Raw genomic sequence first — 24,547 nt, forward strand, 5'->3', positions numbered from 1 at the left:
CCTTAAATTATTTGAAGTCTTTTGATGGTTTAGAAACAGAAGGGATTGATTCTGCCAAAGGAGGAATGAAGCTCCTGCTTTTACTTCTGTTCTTTGGACTGACCCAAAGAAAATTTGGGAGGCTCACAACCAAATGCCCCCCAGTTTTGAAGCAGCAGGAGAGAGAAAAGTCATGGAACTATTATGGGCCAGGAGACCATATCATCGCTGTATTTGAAACTGCAACAAGTCCTCCTCTTGAGCTGTTACAATTTAATGGGGCTCAGTATATTTCTTCTCTGTAAGTCATTCGATGGAGTTGCGTTCCCTTCATTTGCATTTTATTTATTTATTTATTTTGTCCAATACAAATTGAAAGTTAAAGAGAATAAAAACATGTAGTAGTAAATACCAGGGAAGGGATAGAAGAAGAGATATGAGAATAGAATACATCAATGAAGAGTTGAGGAAAGGATATATGAATGGGAGAAAAGATATATAAAATAAAGAAACATAGAAACATAGAAGTCTGACGGCAGAAAAAGACCTCATGGTCCATCTAGTCTGCCCTTATACAATTTTCTGTATTTTATCTTACGATGGATATATGTTTATCCCAGGCATGTTTAAATTCAGTTCCTGTGGATTTATCTACCACATCTGCTGGAAGTTTGTTCCAAGGATCTACTACTCTTTCAGTAAAATCATATTTTCTCATGTTGCTTTTGATCTTTCCCCCAACTAACTTCAGATTGTGTCCCCTTGTTCTTGTGTTCACTTTCCTATTAAAAACACTTCCCTCCTGGACCTTATTTAACCCTTTAACATATTTAAATGTTTCAATCATGTCCCCCCTTTTCCTTCTTTCCTCCAGACTATACAGATTGAGTTCATTAAGTCTTTCCTGATACGTTTTATGCTTAAGACCTTCCACCATTCTTGTAGCCCGTCTTTGGACCCGTTCGATTTTGTCCATATCTTTTTGTAGGTGAGGTCTCCAGAACTGAACACAGTATTCCAAATGTGGTCTCACCAGCACTCTATATAGCGGGATCACAATCTCCCTCTTCCTGCTTGTTATACCTCTAGCTATGCAGCCAAGCATCCTACTTGCTTTATAGGAGAGACAATTGGACAGGGGACGGAAGGCACACTAGTGCACTTATGCTCGCCCCTTACTGACCTCTAAGGAATCTGGAGAGGTCAACCATGGAAAGTCTAAGGGAAAAATGTTGGGGGTTGGGGGTTGACACCACAGAGTCTGTTTTCTAGTATTCTTCTTCCTTTCTTTTTCTTCCAATTATTTCTAAATTGTAGGATATGTGTATGTTGGTGAATTATTTTGATTTATATAGCTCTCCCCTTGTACAAGACTCGAATGTAAGGATGGGGCAGAAGGAAACCTAAAAGAACTTGACCAAGACAGGCACAGAATTCAGAGGATTTCCAAAATATGAGCTCATCCTATTCATATTGATTTTTATTTCATATTGGAAAATTGAATTAATTGCCTGTCCTTTTAGAATAAGAATGACTTGTTTCTAGAATTGCTTAGCTGGCTCACTTATTCATCCATGTTCTTGTTTAATGATGTACATGACTGAATGACTATGAATCATGGTCATAGGAGATAGGAAAATCAGCATTAGAATAAAGAATGATATATCTGTGACTGTTGACCCTAGTTGAAAGCTATGTCCATCCCACCTTCTCAACATGTTTGAAAATTAAATGGTGATATGTGACTATCATTTCTTCTGGTTCTCGATCAGTAATGGTTTATTTTGTTGTTTCGGTTGTTCATGATGATAACTTAAATATATTTGTACAGTGCTAGAAACACTGATCTGGCAGGAATGCAACCCTACATTTTCGTCATTCAAGTAGTCAACAGCAATTTCCATCTCCTGCACAATTTCACACTTGGTTACAGCATCCATGACAACTATTTGAGCACACTTGCCACTTCAGATGCTTTGCTGGACACACTCTCTACTGGAGAAGCCAATGTTCCCAACTATAGCTGTGGAAGGAAGGACAATCTTTTGGCCCTTCTTGATGGAGCCAAAAGAGATATCTCTATCCAGATGTCAACTTTAGTAGGAATCTACAAAGTCCCACAGGTTTGTGTATGTGTGTTTATCTGTGAGTAAAATGAGTGGAATGTTGGTGTGTGAGTAATAGATCCAACATATCTTCTCTATGGAATTCAAAAATTGCTTTGTACTATTTACAAAGTTTAAACTCAAACTCAACCCAGACAAGATGGAGTGGCTGTGGGTTCTGCCTCCCAAGGACAATTCCATCTGTCCGTCCATTACCCTGAAGGGAAAATCATTGATCCCCTCAGAGAGGGTTCGCAACTTGGGCATCCTCCTCGATCCACAGCTCACATTAGAGAAACATCTTTCAGCTGTGGCGAGAGGGGCCTTCGCCCAGGTTAGCCTGGTGCACCAGTTGCGACCCTATTTGGACTGGGAGTCACTGCTCACAGTCACTCATGCCCTCATCACCTTGAGGCTCAACTACTGTAACGCTCTCTATATGGGGCTACCTTTGAAAAGTGTTTGGAAACTTCAGATCGTGCAGAATGCAGCTGCGAGAGCAATTATGGGCTTTGCCAAATAGGCCCATGTTACACCAACACTCCGCAGTCTATTGGTTGCCGATCAGTTTCTGGTCACAATTCAAAGTGTTGGTTATGACCTATAAAACCCTTCATGGCATCGGACCAGATTATCTCTGGGACTGCCTTCTGCTGCACGAATCCCAGCGACCAGTTATGTCCCACAGAGTGGGCCTTCTCCGAGTCCCATCAACTAAACAATGTCGTTTGACGGGACCCAGGGGAAGAGCCTTCTCTGTGGTAGCCCCGGCCCTCTGGAACCAACTCCCCCAGAGATTAGAATAGCCCCCACCCTCCTTGCCTTTTGTAAGCTCCTTAAAACCCACCTCTGTCATCAGGCATGGGGGAACTGAGATATTCTTTGCCCCTAGGTTTCTACAATTTATGTATGGTATGTTTGTATGCATGATTGGTTTTTAAAACAAGGGTTTTAATCTGTTTTAGTATTGGATTGTCGCATGTTGTTTTTACCACTGTTGTTAGCCACCCCGAGTCTACGGAGAGGGGTGGCATACAAATCCAATAAATAATAATAAATAATAATAATTCCTCTTATGTTAATGTTCTCTCTTTTAGGTTCTATATCTTTATATGGCCAATGGCTAATCTACAAGTGATTCTATTATGTTCATTAGAACAAAGTTGGGTCTATTAAAGGCAAATAACCCCAAATATAACACTGCATTTTTCATTACATTTTTAGATCACTTGTTCATTTGTTTCAGAGGCTCTGAGTGATAAAAGGCAATTCCCCTATTTCTACCGGATGGCACCCAAAAATGGGATCCAGTACCCAGCAATTGTTGAACTGCTCCTCCATTTCAGATGGACCTTGATTGGCCTCTTTGCTTCAGACACAGAGAAGGGAGAGAATTTCATGAGGACTTTTACTCCAATGCTTGTGAGGAATGGAATTTGTATTGTTATATCACAACTATTCTCAACAACTGTACCTGCAGAACCCTTCAGGGAAGCCATCTCTAAATGGAGACAAGTCAATGCCTTTGTTTTCTTTACAGACTTTAGTACTATGATGGATGGAATTTGCCATGTCCATTTTGCACTTGAAGGTCTGCCACAGCCTGTTGAAGGGAAAATTTGGATCATCACACTCTTTGGAGACTTGCCAGTAAAAAGTCATAGACTTTACAAATATGTTCATAGTATTTGGAACTTTTGTATACAGGAAAGAGGGTATGATGATACCTTTCAACCCTTTATCTTTGTGGAACCACAATTTCAAAATAGGTCTTTTCACTGTTCTTTTTCAAAGCACATCTTTTCTGTCAAAGTCCGAAGAAGATGCACACAGAAAGAGCCACTAGGGACCAAAGGGAAAAGACACAATAACAAGTACAATGTTGACCCCCGAGCTTATAGTGTCATTAAGACTCTGGCCTCTGTCTTGAATGCTGCATATTCCTCCAAATCCAGGAGGAGAAGGAATAAGAAATTGGTGGTTTCCAGACTTCAGCCATGGCAGGTAAAAGGAATTCCTGTATGTATGAGTTCATTATTGCTACTGTAGAATTTTGTGTAGAAAATTCTGTGTTAGCAAATACTTCAGAAGAAAAGGATTTAGGGATAGTGATTTCTGACAGTCTCAAAATGGGTGAACAGTGCACTCAGGTGGTAGGGAAATCAAGTAGGATGCTTGGCTGCATAGCTAGAGGTATAACAATCAGGAAGAGGGAGATTATGATCCCGCTATATAGAGCGCTGGTGAGACCACATTTGGAATGCTGTGTTCAGTTCTGGGGACCTCGCCTACAAAAAGATATTGATAAAATTGAACGGGTCCAAAGACGGGCTACAAGAATGGTGGAAGGTCTTAAGCATAAAACGTATCAGGAAAGACTTCATGAACTCAATCTGTAGAGTCTGGAGGACAGAAGGAAAAGGGGGGACATGATTGAAACATTTAAATATGTTAAAGGGTTAAATAAGGTCCAGGAAGGAAGTGTTTTTAATAGGAAAGTGAACACAAGAACAAGGGGACACAATCTGAAGTTAGTTGGGGGAAAGATGAAAAGCAACATGAGAAAATATTATTTTACTGAAAGAGTAGTGGATCCTTGGAACAAACTTCCAGCAGATGTGGCAGATAAATCCACAGTAACTGAATTTAAACATGCCTGGGATAAACATATATCCATCCTAAGATAAAATACAGAAAATAGTATAAGGGCAGACTAGATGAACCAGGAAGTCTTTTTCTGCCGTCAGACTTCTATGTTTCTATGTTTCTATACTACTAAATTTCAAGGTTTTGAATGATTTGGAATGCTCTAGAATACTATGAACAGCATCCCAAAAATAAGTAGCTTTAATGTATTTAGAGACACAGAAGGCATTTGGACAACATGAATTGGCAATTTATGACAATGCAACTTACAAATATGGGTTTTGGAAAGAGATTTATGAATGTAATTAAACCAATTTACAGTAAACAATCCACCAAAGTAATTGTGAATGGAGATATGACAGAGAAGGTGGATATTAATTATGAGTAGAACAAGACTAGAATGTCCTTTATCACCATTGTTATTTGTGCTGACCAGAGGTATAAGTCAAAGTGCGAATATAAAAGGAATGAAAATTAAAGCAGAGAAGTACAAACTACAAGCATTCTCAGATGACTTGGTGTTCATATTGGAAGAATCTTTAGAGACTGGACTTAAATTAATATAGCAAATTGATTAAAAATTAATAAAGATAAAACAGTGAGAAATATGATGAAAAAACAAAAGAAGGAATTAGTTGGGAAGTTAAATGTGCAGATCACAAAAAAGTAAAATATTTGGGGATTCAACTAATAGCTAGATGTATGACAATTAAGGAAGATAATTATTATGGATTAAAGAAAAAAATTGAAATAGATCTGGAAAATGGAAAAAGTTTCAATTATCACTAATGGGAAAAATATCACTAATTAAGATGAATATACTGCCATGATTCCTGTTTTTATTCTCAACATTACCAATAAGATTAGAGAAAAAAATCTTTGAAGAAGTAAATAATTGGCAAGGAAAAAGGTGAGGATTAATTTAAAAATTCTACAAGATGCAAGACTTAAAGGTGGATTTCAACTTCCAAACTGGGAGTTAAATTATGATGCTGCAGTATTGACATGGAAGAGAGAATGGATTTTATTAAGAAACAAAAGGTTTTTGGTTTTTGGAGGAATATGATTTACAGATAGGATGACACACATTAATATGTTATGGAAGAAGTAAAATACAGTGGTACCTCATCATACGAACTTAATTGGTTCCAGGAGGAGGTTCGTAAGGTGAAACATTCGTAAGATGAAACAATGTTTCCCATAGGAATCAATGTAAAAGCACATAATGCGTGCAAATCCTTCAGGAAAATCCCAAACTTTAGAAGGGAGGCGAACAGAGGGCAGGGAGGAGCAGCTAAAGGGGGCGGGTGGAAGAAGCAAGGCTAGGCTAAAGAGTGAGTGGGAAGGAAGAAAGGCAAAGGGGGCTCCCCTCCCTTTTCTTTTTTCAAAAGACACCGTTTCAGTGCCTTTGCAAGCATGCAAAATCTTTACTCCTCCAAGCTACCCCTCCCTTTTCTTTCTTAAAAAGACACCGTTTCAGTGCCTTTGCAAGCATGCAAAATCTTTACTCCTCCAAGCTGCCCCTCCCTTTTCTTTCTTAAAAAGACACTGTTTCAGTGCCTTTGCAAGCATGCAAAAGCTTTACTCCTCCAAGCTGCCCCTCCCTTTTCTTTCTTAAAAAGACACCGTTTCAGTGCCTTTGCAAGCATGCAAAATCTTTACTCCTCCAAGCTGCCCCTCCCTTTTCTTTCTTTAAAAAGACACCGTTTCAGTGCCTTTGCAAGCATGCAAAATCTTTACTCCTCCAAGCTGCCCCTCCCTTTTCTTTCTTCAAAAAAGGGGAAAAAAAGAAACCCCTTCATCCCAGCAGCAGCTGCTTGGGTTCGTAAGGTGAAAATAGTTTGGAAGAAGAGGCAAAAAAATCTTAAACACCTGGTTCGTATCTTGAAAAGTTCGTTAGAAGAGGCGTTCGTAAGATGAGGTACCACTGTACATAGCTATTTCCAGAGATATTATATAAGTAACTATTTGTGTGTAGTGTGGGAAAAGATAAAAGATAAAAAAATCCATATTGCTTATCAGCAATAGAAGCACTAATTTATCCGAATAGATTTAATTGGGGGAACATTATACAATATAAAGATATTCTAACAGAAAAAGGGGGCATTGAAATCTACTCAAGAATTAGAGAAACAAGGAATAAAGATGGATTGGTATATGAGAATGCAATTGCAGTTAAGATACAATAAAGATACTAAAATGAAGGGTATCAATTTAAAAATGACAGAAGTAGATGAAATACTCACATATTACATATTCTGCCAGCGTGTCTCAACCATCCGTAATTACAGGGTAATTAGTCCAGGAAGACACACACCACACGATAAAAGGAAAACCCAAAAGTTTTTATAAACAGAAAAACAGAAACAGCTCCCTTTTTAAATGTCAAAGGGATTTTCTGGTACACACAAGGCACAGGTTAAATGCAGTCCAATTGCTCACCCAATAACTGGGAAATTGAGTCCAATTCTAAAGTCCAGAGTGTCCACACACACAATCCTGAACAGCAAAAACCACGATCTTGATGAAACAATGAATCAGATAAACTGCCATGAGGCTAAAACACCAGGCTGCACTTTTATCTGTAGCACTAATTACAGCAGCCCCACCAACCACAAGTGGCCTCATTTTCTCTTGTAATAATCCTTCAGTTGTTGTCTCCTATGCATCACTCTACGCATGCATGGATGTGTCATTAATTCTTATTCAGAATCCAGGGATGATACAGATGACTGATCTCCTCCTGGGCTGTCTGCCAAACTCCCCTCTTCCCTGTCACTCACACTTCCTTGGTCAGAGGAGACTTCGTCAGCAGACTCTACTGGGAGAAAAACAGGCCTGCGGCATGTGGATGTCTCCCCCACCTCCACCTCCACACTCCTTGGGGCAGGAGCTGGGCCAGAGCCAACCACAACATTAGATAAAGACTAATTAAAAACTTTATAATATAGATTTAGAGCAAGAACAAGTGAAGAGTATGATGATTAAATGGGCAAAGAATTTTGGACATATCAAAGAACTGGATAAATGTCAACAGCTTTGGGAAAGAAACTATAAACTGACAATGGCAACAGCATATAAAGAAAACTTGTACAAAATGTTTTATAGATGGCACATGTCACCTGAAAGGATTGGTAAAATGTTTAAAAGATAAATCTATGAAATCTTGGAAATCTTGGAAATGTCAACAAATAAATCTTTTTATGATATGTGGTGGACATGTGGTGAAATCAAAGCGCATTGGAACTCAATTAAAATAGGGATAGAAAAAATATTGAAACAACCTATATGGCTGAAACCAGGGGTATTCCTGTTGGGTATACTATTAGCATTAAGCTCCTCCCATATTTGGGTATACCAGAGTGATTCAACAGAAGCACACACACACACACACATGGATACTGAAAAAAATAAAAGTCTAAGAGTTACACCAATAACTAAATGTAGTTAAGGATAGTTAGAGCCTCAGTGGTGCAGTGGTTAGAGTGCAGTACTGCAAGCTACTTCTGCTGATCACTGGCTGCCAGCAGTTTTGAAGATAGAATCTCAGTAGGCTCAGGTTCTATCCTTCCAAGGTCAGGAAAATGTGATTGTTGGGGGCAATATGCTTACTTTCTGTAAACTGCTAAGAGAGAAAGCACTGTGAAGCGGTATATAATTCTAAATGCTATATGAGTTATTCAATTGTTTATTTATTTATTTTTATTTGTTTTGTCATGCATATACATGATTTACATATCATGCATATAAATATAATAATATTTATGTACATGATACTAGTAAAAGAGAAACCTTTGATACGGTTCCACATAAAGAGCTGATAGATAAATTAGTGAAGATTGGACTTAATCCCTGGATAGCTCAGTGGATTTGCAGCTGGCTGAAGCGTAAATATCAAAGGGTTGTTGTTAATGGCGAGTATTCTGAGCAGAGACTGGTTACAAGCGATGTGCCACAAGGGTCAGTTCTGGGTCCTATTCTTTTTAATATCTTTGTGAGAGACATAGGGGAAGGTTTGGTAGGGAAGGTTTGCCTATTTACCGATGACTCTAAAGTGCGCAATAGGGTTGATATTCCTGGAGGCATCTATAATATGGCAAATGATTTAGCTTTACTCAGGGCCGCCATCAGGAATTTTGGGGCCCCATACAGCCTAAGTGTCTGCCCCCCCCCCGCCATTTTAAAACTACTGCCCCCAAATACCGTGCAATGCCACCATGGTCACACACCCTGGGTAAACCCTCACCCGGCCCTCTGAGGTCAAACACAGCCCAGATGTGGCCCTCAATGAAATTGAGTTTGACACCCCTGGCCTAGAGGCTAAATCCTATGAACAAGGGCTAAGAGAACGAGTATGTTTAGCTCAACAAATAGAAAACTGAGGGGGAATATAATAGTAGTTTCCCAATCCTTAAAGGGCTGCCAGAGAGCAGGTGGCATCTATTTATTCTCCATGCCACCTGAAGGTAGTACAAGAAGCAATGGGCGGAACCTCACCAAGAAGAAATGACATCTGGAAATAAGGAAACACTTGGGACTGGGCGGCATATAAATAAATAGATAAACAAACAAACAAACAAACAAACAAATAAATAAAAAACAAACAAACAAACAAATCCCTTCTTTTTTATTAAAAGAAATTAATAATTAAAAAAAATCAAAATCCATTACTATTAAAACTAAAACAACCAGCAAAACTATTAATAAAAACAGGTGAGGGCTGGTTTTTTTCTCTGTTATTATTTAAGTGCTTTTACCATATGCTTTACATCAAGAGTCACTTCTCTCTCTGTTTCTCTCTCTTTCCTGTCATTCTCTGCCTCATTTTCTCATTTCTCTTTTTTTCTCCCCTTTTTTCTATCATTTCTCTCTCTCTCTTCCTTCCACTCTTCTCTCTCTCTTTCTTCCTCTCTCTCTCTTCCTTCCTCTCTCATCTTTCTTTCTCTCTCTCTCTCTCGCTCTCTCTTTCTCTATCTTGCTTCCTTCCTCTCTCATCTCTCTCTCTTTCTCTTTCTCTCTCTCTTTCTCTCTCTTGCTTTCTTCCTCTCTCACACTCTCTCATATCTTTCTTTCTCTCTCCCTCTCTCTTTCTTTATCTTGCTTTCTTCCTCTCTCTCACTCTCTTCCTTCCTCTCATCTCTTTCTTTCTTTCTTTCTCTCTTTCTCTATCTTTCTTTCTTCCTCTCTCTCTCTCTCTCTTCCTTCCTCTCTCATCTATCTTTCTTTCTTTCTCTATCTCTCCCCCTCTTGCTCTCTCTCTTTTTCTCACTTTCCCTCTCTTGTTTTCTTTCTCTCTCTCTCTTGCTTTCTCTCTCACACTCTTTCTCTCTTGTTTTCTTTCTCTCACTCTTTCTCTCTCCTGTTCTCTCTCTCTTGCTATCTCTTTCTCTCCCCCTCTTTCTCTCTCTCTCTCTCTTTCTCAATTTCTCTCTCTCTTGCTCTGTCTCTCTCACTTTCTTTCGTTCTCCGGAGGCTGGCGAAAGTGATTTTCAGTGTCGGGCGTGCGGGCCGGCGTGCACTCTCCCCATCGCCCTGCCAGCCTGGCGCCCGCCTGGAACATTCAAAGTAAGAGCGAAGGTTTTTCTTACTTTGAATGTTCCTGGCGGGCTAGCAGGGCAATGGGGAGAGCATGCGCCAGCCCGCGCGCCTGACACTGAAAATCGCCTTCGCTGGCTCCCGCTGTGAGAACTCCTGCCCCGCCTCTCTTGCAGCGGAGGAGAAAGAGAGGTGGATCAGGCGGGCGGGCAGGGGACAGCAGCGAGTAGCCAGGGGCGCGAGGGGGCTAGAGGCGCGGGGGAGGCGGGGGCGGCCGTGGCTTCGTGAGCGCCTTTGGAAAAGGGTGCGGGGGGCCCCAGCGTTTTGGGGTGCACTGGTGCAGGCATGCGCAGGCTACAGCGAACGGTGCGGCACAATGACTGCTGTGGGCACCAGGGGGCCGGCACACGGTGGTGGGCCAAAACCGCCCCCCCCATTTTCAATTTGGCCGGGCCCCTGATGCCAGTACCGGTAGTACCGGCCTATCGGCGGCCCTGGCTTTACTAGATAAGTGGCCAAAGCAATGGAAACTGCAGTTTAATATTTCCAAATGTAAAATAATGCACTTGGGGAAAAGGAATCCTCAATCTGAGTATTTTATTGGCAGTTCTGTGCTAGCAAAAACTTCAGAAGAGAAGGATTTAGGGGTAGTGATTTTTGACAGTCTCAAAATGGGTGAACAGTGCAATTAGGCGGTAGGAAAAGCAAACTAGAGGTATAACAATCAGGAAGAGGGAGATTATAATCCTACTGTATAGAGCGCTGGTGAGACCACATTTGGAATACTGTGTTCAGTTCTGGAGACCTCACCTACAAAAAGATATTGATAAAATTGAATGGGTCCAAAGACGGGCTACAAAAATGGTGGAATGTCTTGAGCATAAAACGTATCAGGAAAGACTTAATGAACTCAATCTGTATAGTCTGGAGGACAGAAGGGAATGGGGGGGACATGATTGAAACACTTAAATATGTTAAAGGGTTAAATAAGGTTCAGGAGGGAAGTGTTTTTACTAGGAAAGTGAACACAAGAACAAGGGGACACAATCTGAGATTAGTTGGGGGAAAGATTAGAAGTAATGTGAGAAAATATTATTTTACTGAAAGAGTAGTAGATGCTTGGCACAAACTTCCAGCAGACGTGGTTGGTAAATCCACAGTAACTGAATTTAAACATGCCTAGGATAAACATATATCCATCTTAAGATAAAATACAGGAAATAGTATAAGGGCAGATTAGATGGACCATTAATATTTTCAGAAAATAATTTTATTTGTTTCTGCATTTTCTTATAAGTTACTACTTTCTTTTGCTACTTCTCAATTCCCGTTTGGATTCTATTCTTTCTTCTCTTCTAACTCTCACTTTACTATTTCTTCCTTCTACTGATTCTCTCTCCTCTTGACTTCCTGATTCTAGTTCACTACTACTTTCCCCTTCCTTAATCAAGTGGTCAGAAATAAATTGGTCAGCCTGTTCTGCGGTTTCAACAGTTACCTTTTTCCCTTTCCATGTGATCAATACTCCTTCGGGTACTAACCACCTGAATTGTATTTCTTTTTTAATTAATTTAGATGTGAAACAGTGTAGATCCCTTCTCTTTTCTCTCACCCTCCTTGGGATTTGTTTTAACACCTGTATGTCCTTTCCTTTGTATGACAATAGACCCCTTGTACTTTTATAAATTTCGTCTCTCAGTGTTTTTTTAGTAAACCTGATATGGATTTCCCTAGGGAGTTCATAGCGCCTCGCGTAGTTAGTCTGTACACGGTATACTTTATCTATATGTATTCAGTTCTTCTTCATCTATTTTTAATTCATCTGAGAAAATCTCGACTACTATCTCAAACAAGTTTTCGTCTTTTCCCTCTGGGACGTTTTGTAGTCTTAGATATTGAGAGGCCTTTTCAAATTCTAATTAGGCAATTGCTCCTTCCAGTTCTTTATTTATTTTTCTAAGTTCATCTTCACTTTTCTTGTATTTCAATTTATTCTCCTGTGTTGTTGCTTCAATTTCTTTTATTTTAATATCATGGTTATCTACCGTTTTTTGGATACCCTCAATTGTGGCGTTAAGCCTAACAAAATTTTCCTTGATCTCATCATTTTGAAAGTTACAATGAATTTAAGTATATGTACACACGTAATTTATGTATAGAAATAATAATGTTTAAGTTACCAGTACTAAAGATAACCTTAACATAAGGCGGTAAATAAATAATAAACTTATGGATAAATTCTTAATTAACCAAGAAGAATGGCGGAACACTAATAACACTAATGAAAGTTAGACTTTTGTCTTTTGCTTCTTTAACTTCCTTCTTCCTACGCACAAAACATGGAATAAGTAAAAGATAACATAGTATGCATTTTGTCTTTTTTTGTTTTGTTTTGTTTTGTTTTGTTTCATTTTGGTTGTTGTAATTGTTGTTGTTTTTGACTATGGTTCCCTGACTGTATGTTATATGTTTTGTTTAATGGAAAAACTTAATAAAATATATTAAAAAAAACTTTCTTGTTTTTTCCCCCATTCTAGCTTCATCCCTTTCTGAAGAAGAATGCATTTTGCAATTTTTCTGAGATGAAAATTTATTTGGACAAAAATGGGGATCTGATAGCAGATCTGAATATTATCAGCTTGCTGGTTTTCCCCGAGGAGAATTACATTGAGCCAGTCGGAAGTTTTGAAAGACAGAGACTTATCATTAGCCAAGAGACTCTTGCTCTCCTAAAGTGGCTCAACAAGGTAAGTGAAATATTAGCCTTTTTTCTGTTTTCAAAAGTCTTATGACCTAATCACAAGGGTGGGTGAACTTCATTGATAATTGAATGTGTAGAGTAAATTTTTTTAGATGGATATTATTATCAACTAATACGATCTTCCCTTGCTAAAGTGGCTTAGCAAGGTGGGTAAAATATTTATTTATTTATTTATTTATTTATTTATTTATTTATTTATTTATTTATTTATTTATTTATTTATTTATTTATTTATTTATTTATTTATTTATTTATTTATTAGATTTGTATGCCACCCCTCTCTGTAGACTCGGGGCGGCTCACAACAGCAATAGAACAATTCATTGATAACTTGAATGTGTAGAGTACATTTTCTTAGATGGATATTATTATCAACTAATTATCAACTAATATGATCTTTCCTTGCTAAAGTGGCTTAGCAAGGGGAGTAAAATATTTCTATGTTTGTTTGTTTGTTTCTTTCTTTCTTTCTTTCTTTATTTGATTTGTATGCCGCTCCTCTCCGTAGACTCGGGCGGCTAATAACAATAATAAAACAACATAACAAATCTAATATTTAAAATAACTAAAAACCCTTATTAAAAGCCAAACATACACACAAATATACCATGCATAAATTGTATAGGCCTGAGGGGGAAGGAATAACTCAATTCCCCCCTGCCTGACAACAGAGGTGGGTTTTAAGGAGCTTGCGAAAAGCAAGGAGGGTGGGGGCAACTCTGATATCTGGGGGAGCTGGTTCCAGAGAGTCGGGGCCGCCACAGAGAGGGCTCTTCTCCTGGGTCCCGCCAAACGACATTGTTTAGTCGACGGGACCCGGAGAAGGCCAACTCTGTGGGACCTAACCGGTTGCTGGGATTCGTGTGGCAGAAGGTGGTCCCGAAGATATTCTGGTCCTATGCCATGAAGGGCTTTATAGGTCATAACCAACACATTGAATTGTGACCAGAAACTGATTGGCAACCAATGCAGACTGCGGAGTGTTGGTGTAACATGGGCATGCCTTGGGAAGCCCATGATTGCTCTCGCAGTTGCATTCTGCACGATCTGAATTTTCCGAACACTCTTCAAAGGTAGCCCCATGTAGAGAGCATTACAGTAGTCAAGCCTCGAGGTGATGATAATATGGACATTATTCTACTTTTTTTCATAACCAAAGGACACATTTCAAGTAAGCTAGTCAGCTAGGTGGTGGATTTTCCATGAGAATTTAATATGGGGAATAGAAACTTTATAGTTTCTTCAGACTATTTGGTAGACTGCAATACTACCAAAGGCATGGTAAAAGGGCCAACGATAGCATGGGTGAAAATTGTGGGATTCAATATAACCTTGGGAACACATTTTGAATAGGAATTATAAAATAACATAATTGGCATCCTATAATTGATTGGCAACACATTTTGAATAGGAATTATAAAATAACATAATTGGCATCCTATAATCATTATAAAATGTTTTATTGTAGGCATTTGGCCATTGTTAGATTAGCGAAAATATAGCCTAATTTAAATTCGACTTGCTGGAAATGCAAAAAAAGAGCAAGGCACATTCTTTCATAATCTGGAGGACAGAAGGAAAAGGGGGGACATGATCGAAACATTTAAATATGTTAAAAAGTTAAATAAGGTTCAGGAGGGAAGTGTTTTTAATAGGAAAGTGAACACAAGAACAAGGGGACACAATTGGGAAGTTAGTTGGGGGAAAGATCAAAAGCAATGTGAGAAAATATTATTTTACTGAAAGGGTAGTAGATCCTGGGAACAAACTTCTAGCAGACGTGGTTGGTAAATACACAGTAACTGAATTTAAACATGCCTGGGATAAACATATATCCATCCTAAGATAATCTGAAGTTAGTTGGGGGAAAGATCAAAAGCAACATCAGGAAATATTATTTCACTGAAAGAGTAGTGGATCCTTGGAACAAACTTCCAGCAGACGTGGTTGGTAAATCCACAGTAACTGAATTTAAACATGCCTGGGATAAACATATATCCATCCTAAGATAAAACACAGGAAATAGTATAAGGGCAGACTAGATGGACCATGAGGTTTTTTTCTGCCGTCAGTCTTCTATGTTTCTATGTTTCTATGTTTCTATGTGCTGGTCATGTCCCAATGTGAAGAAATATTGGACAAAGAGACACAATTGATTACAAGAAATATTTATTTATTTATTTGTTTGTTTAAAAACATTTTTTTTAAAAGCCCGTTATTAAAGCAGACATACACACAAACATACCATACAGGAATTGTATAGGCCCCGGGGGAGATGTCTCAATTCCCCCATGCCTGATGGCAGAGGTGGGTTTTAGACACAAGAACAGTTTTTTTCCAAACACCATCACTCTACTAAACAAATAATTCCCTCAACACTGTCAGACTTTCTACTAAATCTGCACTTCTATTCTACTAGTTTTTCTCGTCATTCCTTTCACCCATTTCCTCCCATGTTGACTGTATGACTGTAACTTGTTGCTTATATCCTAAGATTTTTATTAATATTGCTTCTTCATTGCTTATTTGACCCCTATGACAATCATTAAGTGTTGTACCACATGATTCTTGACAAATGTATATTTTATGTACGCTGAGAGCATATGCACCAAGACAAATTCCTTGTGTGTCCAATCACACTTGGCCAATAAAAATTCTATTCTATTCTATTCTATTCTATTCTAAGGAGTTTACGAAAGGCTAGGAGGGTGGTGGCAGTTCTAATCTCAGGAGGGAGCTGGTTCCAGAGGGTCAGGGCCGCCACAGAGAAGGCTCTTCCCCTGGGACCCACCAAACGACATTGTTGAGTTGATGGGACCCACAACAAGCCCACCTGAACCCCTAAGTCCAACTTCACAACCCGCAATCTCTGGAGCAACAGCTAATAGGAACAACAGTGGAATTTACCTTAGAGCTCCTTTTATTGGGAATATGCAAAATGCAATATGATAAAAGAATCAAGTATCAAGTATTGGCTGCCAATTGGTTTCTGGACTCAACTCAAAGTGTTAGTTATGACTTATAAAACCCTACATGGCACCAGACCAGATTACTTGCAGGACCGCCTACTGCCATATGAATCCCAGTGATCAGTTAGGTCCTACAGAGTTGGCCTTCTCCAGGTCCTGTCAACTCCGCCGGCTGGAGGGTTTGGGAGTAGGAGGCACTGTTCTTCAGTGGTTCTCCTCCTACCTCTCCAGTCGGTCGCAGTCGGTGTTAGTGGGGGGGGGGGTCAGAGGCTGCCCCGAGTCTGCGGAGAGGGGTGGCATACAAATTTGATTAATAAATAAGATTAATAAATATTTCAGCTGTGGTGAGGGGAGCATTTGCCCAGGTTCGCCTGGTGCACCAGTTGCGGCCCTAATTGGACCGGGAGTCACTGCTCACATTCACTCATGCCCTCATCACCTCAAGGTTCGACTACTGTTACGCTCTCTACATGGGACTACCTTTGAAGAGTGTTCGGAAACTTCAGATCGTGCAGAATGCAGCTGAGAGCAATCATGGGCTTCCCTAAGTATGCCCATGTTACTCCAACAGTCCACAGTCTGCATTGGTTGCCGATCAGTTTTCGGTCACAATTCAAAGTGTTTGTTAGGACCTATAAAGCCCTTCATGGCACCGGACCAGGATATCTTCGAGACCGCCTTCTGCCGCACAAATCCCAGCAGCCGGTTAGGTCCCACAGATTTGGCCTTCTCCGGGTCCAATCGACTAAACAATGTCGTCTGGCAGGTCCCAGGGGAATAGCCTTCTCTGTGGTAGCTCCGACCCTCTGGAACCAGCTCCCCCCAGAGATTAGGATTGCCCCCACCCTCCTTGCCTTTTGTAAACTCCTTAAAACCCACCTCTGCCATCAGGCATGGGGGAACTGAGACATCTCCCCCTTGCCCATGTCGTTTTTGTGTATGATATGATTGTGTGTATTTTTTTATATATTGGGGTTTTTTTAGACTTTTTAATGTAAAATTATTATTTTTAGATTTTAAATATTAGATTTGTTACCATGTATTGTTTTTTTTATCACTGTTGTGAGCCGCCCCGAGTCTACGGAGAGGGGTGGCATACAAATCTAATAAATAATAATAATAATAATAATAATAATAATAATAATAATAATAACAACAACAACAACAACAACTAGACAATGTCATTTGGCGGGATCTAGGAGAAGAGCCTTCTCTGTGGGGGGACTGAGCCCTCTGGAATCAGCTGCCCCCAGAAATTCATACTGACCCCACTCTCTTCGACAGATTGTAATTTACTGTTTTTTAATATGTTGTAAGCCACCCCGAGTCTTCGGAGAGGGGTGGCATAGAAATCTAATAATAAATAAATAAACTTAGAGGACAAAAAGTCTCAGATTACTATGAAACATGGGAAAATATTAGATTAATTGGTTGATTAATTGTAGAAAATAGAAGAGAAAATATGTAGAATTTGAATGCATTGTAAGATAATGTATAAATTGTATAAATACAATAATAATGTCTATAAAAGATCTCCTTACAGAAATGTTATAATATGTAAAATGTGGGGAAAAAATGTGAAGAAATATTGGACAAAGAGACACAATTGATTACAAGAAATATTTATTTATTTATTTGTTTGTTTAGAAACATTTTTTTTAAAAGCCCGTTATTAAAGCAGACATACACACAAACATACCATACAGGAATTGTATAGGCCCCGGGGGAGATGTCTCAATTCCCCCATGCCTGATGGCAGAGGTGGGTTTTAGACACAAGAACAGTTTTTTTCCAAACACCATCACTCTACTAAACAAATAATTCCCTCAACACTGTCAGACTTTCTACTAAATCTGCACTTCTATTCTACTAGTTTTTCTCGTCATTCCTTTCACCCATTTCCTCCCATGTTGACTGTATGACTGTAACTTGTTGCTTATATCCTAAGATTTTTATTAATATTGCTTCTTCATTGCTTATTTGACCCCTATGACAATCATTAAGTGTTGTACCACATGATTCTTGACAAATGTATATTTTATTTTATGTACGCTGAGAGCATATGCACCAAGACAAATTCCTTGTGTGTCCAATCACACTTGGCCAATAAAAATTCTATTCTATTCTATTCTATTCTATTCTATTCTAAGGAGTTTACGAAAGGCTAGGAGGGTGGTGGCAGTTCTAATCTCAGGAGGGAGCTGGTTCCAGAGGGTCAGGGCCGCCACAGAGAAGGCTCTTCCCCTGGGACCCACCAAACGACATTGTTGAGTTGATGGGACCCACAACAAGCCCACCTGAACCCCTAAGTCCAACTTCACAACCCGCAATCTCTGGAGCAACAGCTAATAGGAACAACAGTGGAATTTACCTTAGAGCTCCTTTTATTGGGAATATGCAAAATGCAATATGATAAAAGAATCAAGTATCAAGTATTGGCTGCCAATTGGTTTCTGGACTCAACTCAAAGTGTTAGTTATGACTTATAAAACCCTACATGGCACCAGACCAGATTACTTGCAGGACCGCCTACTGCCATATGAATCCCAGTGATCAGTTAGGTCCTACAGAGTTGGCCTTCTCCAGGTCCTGTCAACTCCGCCGGCTGGAGGGTTTGGGAGTAGGAGGCACTGTTCTTCAGTGGTTCTCCTCCTACCTCTCCAGTCGGTCGCAGTCGGTGTTAGTGGGGGGGGGGGTCAGAGGCTGCCCCGAGTCTGCGGAGAGGGGTGGCATACAAATTTGATTAATAAATAAGATTAATAAATAAATATTTCAGCTGTGGTGAGGGGAGCATTTGCCCAGGTTCGCCTGGTGCACCAGTTGCGGCCCTAATTGGACCGGGAGTCACTGCTCACATTCACTCATGCCCTCATCACCTCAAGGTTCGACTACTGTTACGCTCTCTACATGGGACTACCTTTGAAGAGTGTTCGGAAACTTCAGATCGTGCAGAATGCAGCTGAGAGCAATCATGGGCTTCCCTAAGTATGCCCATGTTACTCCAACACTCCGCAGTCTGCATTGGTTGCCGATCAGTTTTCGGTCACAATTCAAAGTGTTTGTTAGGACCTATAAAGCCCTTCATGGCACCGGACCAGGATATCTTCGAGACCGCCTTCTGCCGCACAAATCCCAGCAGCCGGTTAGGTCCCACAGATTTGGCCTTCTCCGGGTCCAATCGACTAAACAATGTCGTCTGGCAGGTCCCAGGGGAATAGCCTTCTCTGTGGTAGCTCCGACCCTCTGGAACCAGCTCCCCCCAGAGATTAGGATTGCCCCCACCCTCCTTGCCTTTTGTAAACTCCTTAAAACCCACCTCTGCCATCAGGCATGGGGGAACTGAGACATCTCCCCCTTGCCCATGTCGTTTTTGTGTATGATATGATTGTGTGTATTTTTTTATATATTGGGGTTTTTTTAGACTTTTTAATGTAAAATTATTATTTTTAGATTTTAAATATTAGATTTGTTACCATGTATTGTTTTTTTTATCACTGTTGTGAGCCGCCCCGAGTCTACGGAGAGGGGTGGCATACAAATCTAATAAATAATAATAATAATAATAATAATAATAATAATAATAATAATAATAACAACAACAACAACAACAACTAGACAATGTCATTTGGCGGGATCTAGGAGAAGAGCCTTCTCTGTGGGGGGACTGAGCCCTCTGGAATCAGCTGCCCCCAGAAATTCATACTGACCCCACTCTCTTCGACAGATTGTAATTTACTGTTTTTTAATATGTTGTAAGCCACCCCGAGTCTTCGGAGAGGGGTGTCATAGAAATCTAATAATAAATAAATAAACTTAGAGGACAAAAAGTCTCAGATTACTATGAAACATGGGAAAATAGTAGATTAATTGGTTGATTAATTGTAGAAAATAGAAGAGAAAATATGTAGAATTTGAATGCATTGTAAGATAATGTATAAATTGTATAAATACAATAATAATGTCTATAAAAGATCTGCTTACAGAAATGTTATAATATGTAAAATGTGGGGAAAAAATCAATAAACACATATTAAAAAAAAGAAATTTCATATCTAGCAAAATGAAGCCCCAGAGTCTACTTCATAAATGTTCTTGTTGACCTCTATTTCCCATGTGAAAAGTGAACCCAAATATATTTTCTTTGGCATTCACTATTTTCCACTTAGTCTCTACCTCGATCCATATGTGTAGAAAATTGTCCTCCTGGATTTGTCAAGCGGGCTCGAGAAGGAGAACCAGTTTGCTGTTATGACTGTGTTCCTTGTCCAGAGGGGACCATCTCCACTCAGGAAGGTAGGTGACTCTGGAAAACAGGATGCTGGAGATATAAAGAGATCTTGATCAAAGGGCACGTTAAAGATACATATAAGCTTGAATATTTTGCTGTTGCTCTACTATATTCAATAATTGATTTCAGAATGGGAGGAATAAGAAAAAGGTCTTGAAGATGAGGCAAGAAGGACATGGTGGACATTTTATCCAGAGGCAATTTGTCTTCTACTGGCCAGTTTGGAACTGGATTTCCATGTTTACCTTTATTAGGAACATCTAAATTCTTTGAAACTTGGGAAATAATTTCAGATCAATGGCTTGCTCTCAGCCAAATCAACTTTACATTATGGGTCAAAGGATACAAAGGAGTCTTTGGAGAGGGGCGGCATACAAATCTAATAAATAATAATAATAATAAATTATTATTATTATTATTATTATTATTATTATTATTATTATTAATATCAGTACAACACAGCAAACGAGATCACTATGCTGGATTTCGTATTTCATCAGCAGTCGGGCGCTTCCCAAGTACCCAGGACTGCGTGATGTAGCGGCAAATTAAGTTTGCCGATCCCAGTAAAGCAGCCTTTTGCAATTGACAGATGGAGATTTTGTCAATTCCGATTGTTTTCAAATGTCCGCTGAGATCCTTTGGTACTGCGCCCAGCGTGCCAAGTACCACTGGGACCACTTTCACGGGCTTATGCCAGAGTCGTTGCAGCTCGATTTTTAGATCTTCGTATTTCACTAATTTCTCTAGCTGCTTCTCCTCAATTCTGCTGTCTCCTGGGATTGCGATGTCCATACTTTCTTTTTCTCCACGATCACAATGTCTGGTGTGTTATGCTTCAGAATTCGGTCAGTCTGAAGTCAGAAGTCCCACAGTAGTTTTGCTTGTTCATTTTTGACCACTTTTTCAGGCTTATGATCGCACCAGTTCTTTGCCACTGGTAAATGGTAGTTCCGGCACAAGTTCCAGTGGATCATCTGTGCCACAGCATCATGTCTATGCTTGTAGTCAGTCTGTACGATCTTTTTGCAGCAGCTGAGTATGCGATCAATTGTTTCATCTGTTTCTTTACAGAGTTGTTGTTGTTGTTGTTGTTATTATTATTATTATTATTATTATTATTATTATTATTATTATTATACAAGCCATCAAACATGTGATGGGCAGCACATAAATTTAACAAACAAATAAAATACCTCATTCAATCAATTGAATAAGCTGTCAATGTTTATTAAGATTATATAGTCTTATAAAGAGAAGTGTGTGGTCATGAGGACAATGGAGGTAAACAGTTGGGTTCAAGGGACAAGAGAAAACTAAACTGAGAACCTGTTGTAAAACCCATTAAGAGAATTTTAGTATGAGAGGAGGTATTTATTTATTTATTTATTTATTTATTAGTTGGACTTGTATGCCGCCCCTCTCCGAAGACTCCTTTAAGGGATAAAATCTACTGGTCTCCACTCCAACACTCTAACTATCCACCTTATAACTTGAGAAGTAAATCACCAATATTGCTTATAGCCAATGAAGGGAAGCAACATATTTTACTACCACACTGTGGGTGGGGCTTATTTTGTGGGTGGGGCTTACTAGTCATGTGACCTGGTAGGAGTGGCTTGATGATCATGTGACTGAGTGGGCATGTGATTGAGTGGGCATTGCCAACTTGACGTCAGTTATGCACATGTCTACCCCATTTTCAACAATGGTGAAAACTTTTGAAACTCTGATGGAGGAAGAGAGGGTGGAGAGGGGAAAAACTCCCCAAAATAGATCACCTAAGGATTTAGGTTGTGGAAAAGCCATAAATTTCACAGAAGTAATCAAAGTACACTGATACCTCATCTTAAAAAAGCCTCGTCATACAAACTTTTCGAGATACAAACCCGGGGTTTAAGACTTTTTTGCCTGTTCTTACAAACTATTTTCACCTTACAAACCCACTGCTGCCGCTGGGATGCCCCGCCTCTGGTCTTCCGTTGCAGCGAAGCACTGATTTTTGTGCTGCTGGGATTCCCCTGAGGCTCCCCTCCATGGGAAACTCCACCTCCGCACTTCCATGTTTTTGTGATGCTGCAGGGGAATCCCAGCAGGGGAATCCCAGCAGTGCAAAAATGGGTGCTTCGCTAGCAACAGAAGTCCGGAGGTGGGGTTTCCCAGCGAGGGGAACCGCAGTGAAATCGCAGCATCACAAAAACACAGAAGTCCAGAGGTGGAGTTTTGAGGCAAAAGGGGTGAATTTTGGGCTTGCATGCATCAATCGCTTTTCCATTGATTCCTATGGTAAACATTGTTTCGTCTTACAAACCTTTCACCTTAAGAACCTCGTCCCGGAACCAATTAAGTTTGTAAGACAAGGTATCAATGTATTCAACTTTTGAGGTTGCTTTGGGAGGGAGAAATCGGACAGTGTGTCTCCCCCCCCTTGGATGACAACTTCTGGCCCTTAGAAAAACTCGTGAGTTCAAGGCAATTAAATTCTTGCCAATCACCTCAGGATATGGGTGGTAAAACCATATTGTCCTTTTGGGATCTCCTAAAAGCTTTTTTAAAATCACCATCAGGGGTATCTTTCTAGATTAACAATGGGAATTGGGAATGAGAGGTAGACTTTATCAATTTTTCTGTTCTTTACAGCTGGTTTCAGTTGCTACTGTTGGAGGACAGAGTTCAGGCCCTAGACCCCTTCCCTTTTTCCCTTTTTATAATGTGCATTAAACTGATGAGTCATTTGGAAGGAGAGATTGGTGCATAAAAGAAACATTACTTTTTGTTTCCTCAGATACTGAAAAATGTACAGAGTGTCCAGATGATCAATATCCAACTGGGCACAAATTCCAATGTATCCACAAAAGAATAACCTTCCTGTCATATGAGGAACATCTGGGTATTATTCTGGTTTCCTTTGCTCTATTCTTCTTCCTACTCACAAGCTTTGTTTTAATCATATTCATTAAATACTTAGAAACTCCCATTGTCAAAGCCAACAATCGGGATCTCTCCTTCATCCTCCTGATCTCCCTCCTGCTTTGTTTTTTGTCCTCTTTTTTCTTCATTGGACAACCAAGGAAAGCCACCTGTCTTCTCCGACAAACAGTATTCAGCGTTGTCTTCTCAGTAGCCGTGTCTTCTGTGTTGTCCAAAACAATCACAGTCGTGCTGGCATTCCTTGCCACAAAACCAGGGAACAAAGTGAGAAGATGGTTGGGGAAGAGCTTGGCCAACTCCATCATTCTTTCTGGTGCTGCAGGCCAAATTTTCATCTGTGCCATGTGGCTGGGATTTTCTCCCCCATTTCCTGACTCTGACCTGCATTCCCATCCTGGAGAGATCATCCTTCAATGCAATGAAGGCTCTGTCACCTTGTTTTATGTTGTCCTTGGCTACATGTGTTTCCTAGCTGCCATTTGCTTCACTGTAGCTTTCCTGGCCAGGAATCTCCCTGGAGCTTTCAATGAAGCCAAGTTGATCACTTTCAGCATGCTAGTCTTCTGCAGTGTCTGGATCTCCTTCCTACCAAGTTATCTGAGCACCAAAGGAAAGTCCATGGTGGCTGTACAGGTCTTCTCCATCTTGACCTCAAGTGCTGGTCTGCTGCTTTGTATATTCTTCCCCAAGTGCTACATTGTAATCTTGAGACCTGATCTAAACACTAAGGAACATTTAATGATAAAAGTAGGGAATTGATAGTGAAAACTTTCTTAAGTCTTCTGATGAGTCAGGTGTGGATGTGTCAAGAAAGGATCTTATAAAGGGTCTTCGGAAACCAACGCTCAAGCTTGGAGAATGAACCTTTACCTTCATCTTGTACCCAAGCTACAGATACTCCGGAACTGCCTGCTACCGCATGAATCCCAGCGACCGATAAAGTCCCATAGAGTTGGCCTTCTCTGGGTCTCGTCGACTAAACAATGTCGTTTGGTGGGCCCCAGGGTAAGAGCCTTCTATGTGGCAGCCCTGGCCCTCTGGAATCAACTCCCCCCGGAATTGCCCCCCTTGTCTTTTCATAAACTACTCAAGACTCACTTATACCACCAGGCATGGGGGAGTTGAGACACCTTTTCCCCAGGCTCTTTTGTACTTTGTTTTATGTTTGGTATGAATGTGTTGTTTGGTTTTTTAAATAATGATAGGGTTTTATATGTTTTTTAATATTAGATTTGTTCTACTATAATATTGTTTTTATTATTGTTGTGAGCCGCCCCGAGTCTTCGGAGAGGGGCGGCATACAAATCTAATAAATAATAATAATAATAATAAT

At 39.9% G+C, this 24,547-nt stretch overlaps 1 protein-coding gene across 1 annotated transcript; it reads left to right on the forward strand.

Annotated features, from left to right (window-relative positions):
- Window positions 1-1,835: 1,835 nt before the first annotated feature.
- Window positions 1,836-23,973, forward strand: LOC139163192 (vomeronasal type-2 receptor 26-like). The gene is made up of 5 exons (XM_070744153.1): window positions 1,836-2,102; window positions 3,309-4,088; window positions 12,803-13,012; window positions 20,162-20,288; window positions 23,069-23,973. Exons 1-5 carry the CDS (start codon window positions 1,836-1,838, stop codon window positions 23,971-23,973), a joined length of 2,289 nt encoding a protein of 762 aa, XP_070600254.1.
- Window positions 23,974-24,547: the final 574 nt, after the last annotated feature.

This window comes from Erythrolamprus reginae, chromosome 2 (genome assembly GCF_031021105.1).
Source record: "Erythrolamprus reginae isolate rEryReg1 chromosome 2, rEryReg1.hap1, whole genome shotgun sequence".
NCBI lineage: Eukaryota > Metazoa > Chordata > Lepidosauria > Squamata > Dipsadidae > Erythrolamprus > Erythrolamprus reginae.

What these genes read in the sequence shown, in the direction of transcription:
- LOC139163192 (XM_070744153.1), top strand. Translation starts at nt 1,836, where the DNA reads ATGCAACCCTACATTTTCGTCATTCAAGTAGTCAACAGCAATTTCCAT. An exon ending in CCAGACTTCAGCCATGGCAG is followed by an intron (nt 4,089 to 12,802) that starts GTAAAAGGAATT and finishes CCCCCATTCTAG; the next exon opens with CTTCATCCCTTTCTGAAGAA. An exon ending in TCCTAAAGTGGCTCAACAAG is followed by an intron (nt 13,013 to 20,161) that starts GTAAGTGAAATA and finishes TTTTCCACTTAG; the next exon opens with TCTCTACCTCGATCCATATG.